The 2,497-nt window shown below is 35.7% G+C and overlaps 1 protein-coding gene across 1 annotated transcript in view; it reads left to right on the forward strand.

The window, feature by feature from the left end:
* The window catches only part of ADGRV1 (adhesion G protein-coupled receptor V1), a 494,515-nt gene that overhangs the window by 326,021 nt on the left and 165,997 nt on the right, over positions 1 to 2,497 (forward strand). Inside the window, exon 88 of the mRNA XM_023522723.1 lies at positions 1,944 to 2,122. Within this exon, the coding sequence (XP_023378491.1) occupies positions 1,944 to 2,122 (179 nt within the window). The remainder of the gene's footprint in view (positions 1 to 1,943; positions 2,123 to 2,497) is intronic.

Here is a 2,497-nt window from a genome sequence, read left to right on the forward strand (position 1 = left end):
TGCAGAATCTAAGGAATAAAAAGAACAAACTAATCAAAAACAGACTCACAAATATAGTGGACAATTTAGTGATGGGCAGATGGGAAGGGAGTTTGGGGATCTGGGAGAGAATGGGGTGAAGGGTTAAAGAAGTACAAATGCATAGCTGATGGATAGATGCGGGGATGAGGAGCACAGCATAGGGAATGCAATTAGAATGAATACGTTGGCTAGGAGGAGGGCCATGGGAGGGAGGGAGCAATTGCAGGGGGCCATTTTCCGAACTATGTAGATATCTAACCAATGTACTGTATACTTGAAACTAATTTTTAAAAATTCTAAAAAAAGAAGTTAGAACAAAGTTATGTAAGCTACAACTCATAACATGCTTCACAATTACAGATATAAGCAGATGTACATAAATACAAGGAGTGCTGACAGGAAATAAAATTCAGAGACCAAAATCTCCAAGTAACCAAACATATTTATCCTTTCTTCGTTTAGCCAAATCAATACTAATTCCTCAAGGCTAATTTGGTGTCCAGGTGGAATCTTACTTGGAAATATCAGCAAAAAGCATCTGAAAGCTTTTCCACGGACAGCAGCCGTGCTTATTTTCACATAGAGTTTCCGTTGTATCACCGCTTACTTTTGGTCTTAAACTATCTTGTCTTTTATATTATCTGTCATCTTAATAGGAGATTTAAGGGAAGTGGTACCATTTTTTTGGTGCTCAGCACTTTGTATGTAATATCTCATTTAATCTTTAAATATTCTCATTGTACACAGGAAGAAATTGAGGCTCTGAGATTGTTGTTACTTTCCAAGATTATTCCACGTGTGTGTGTGTGTGCGTGCATGTGTGTGTGTCTGTGTGTATTTGTGTGTTTGTGTGTATAATTCATCTGTACTCATACTCTACACCATGTGAAATTGAGAAGGGGGATTTATCCAGTGAATAATATTATTGTGTGAAGTATGTATGATATTACATTCAGTGTTGTTCTTATACTAAATTATAATTGAAAATAAGTGTTCCCTATGGAAAGAGAACACTAGAAAGCAGAGTATAAACATTCTGGATTTGGCTTAGATACAAGGTTGGTATGGGGTCTGGGGCCAATAATATTTCCAGGCCTCAGTTTCCTTATTCTATCTAATATGTCCCCTCACCCCCTCCACTCTGTATACACTTGTTCCTTTTATATTTTTATCTTAGTAAGATAAGAAATAACATATAAAATAAATATTCCTCTTAATTATTTTTCCCACTTTTTTGGAAACTAAGATTTGAGAAAGTAAATACCTCCTTCCATCTCTTTCACTGCTATATCCCCAGTGCCTAGACTGGTCCCCTAAATTTAGTAAATACTCATATATTTGTCAAGTACATGAGCAAAAAGAAGAGATGATAAACCGAGAAAGAAAAAACAACCACAAAACCTACCCCATCACAGTACTTTTCTCACTGTACAGTTATTTTCTGTTTACTTGTCTATATCTCCTGCTCAGAGGCCTAGAACAATACCTGGCCCTGCCATATGATAAGCCCTCAATAGATAAAAATTATCTAAAACTCTGGAAATATAGAGCTATTTACTTCATTATCATCATGAAATTGTTCACCTGGGAAGTAGGTTTGAATATTGTATGTTTCTTCGGAGACACATTTACAGAACGATCACAGATTATAACTGAGATTAAATCAAAGCAAATTAAGAAAATAAAAAATACAATAAATTAACGTTTTTTCCCAGTGTTTTCAGACTTTTGAGACATCCTGAATGTCTTGGGTATATGAAAGTATAAATGTATGAACTAACTGAAAAAATCAATACAAAACTATAATTATTAAGTATATCCTAGCCTTTTGCTGACCAATAATTATGCCTAAACCAGGTGAGTTTGTGTCCTGGGCCATTAGACCAGAGCATGCTTATTTTATGTTCTGTTTCTTTTCTTAGTCTGTGAATTTCTGGTATGTACTGGTGATGAATGATGAACATACAGAGAGGCGATATCTGCTGTTTTTCCTTCTGAGTTGGGGACTTCCAGCTTTTGTGGTGATTCTACTCATAGTGATTTTGAGAGGAATCTATCATCAGAGCATGCCACAGATCTATGGACTCATCCACGGTGACCTGTAAGTACATCCAGGCACAGCACTTAGCCTTCATGTACTCAGACAGCTTTATGACTAATGGTGGAAGCAGTTGACTAAGAGTATGATTGAAAGAGTACAGGGAAGATCTTTGCTTCATTGCCACACCGTTTGAAGTTCTAGTTCCTCGAATTATCCCTTTAAAAAATAGGACACTACTGCCTCTCCATTTCCTTTGAGAGATTTTGGTTTTTCAGGTGAGTTGCTGTATTGAACAGTTTGCAGTAATTCGTACCTTAGCATAATTTAGTTTATCAAATTGAGACAAATAAAAATATCTAGAGAAATCAGGGAACTTTGAAAATTTTGATAAACAATAAGTGAAAAATTTAGAGTGTGGCACATTATATAAGAAAT

The sequence above is a fragment of the Pteropus vampyrus genome, unplaced genomic scaffold (assembly GCF_000151845.1).
Source record: "Pteropus vampyrus isolate Shadow unplaced genomic scaffold, Pvam_2.0 Scaffold11, whole genome shotgun sequence".
Taxonomy (NCBI): Eukaryota; Metazoa; Chordata; class Mammalia; order Chiroptera; family Pteropodidae; genus Pteropus; species Pteropus vampyrus.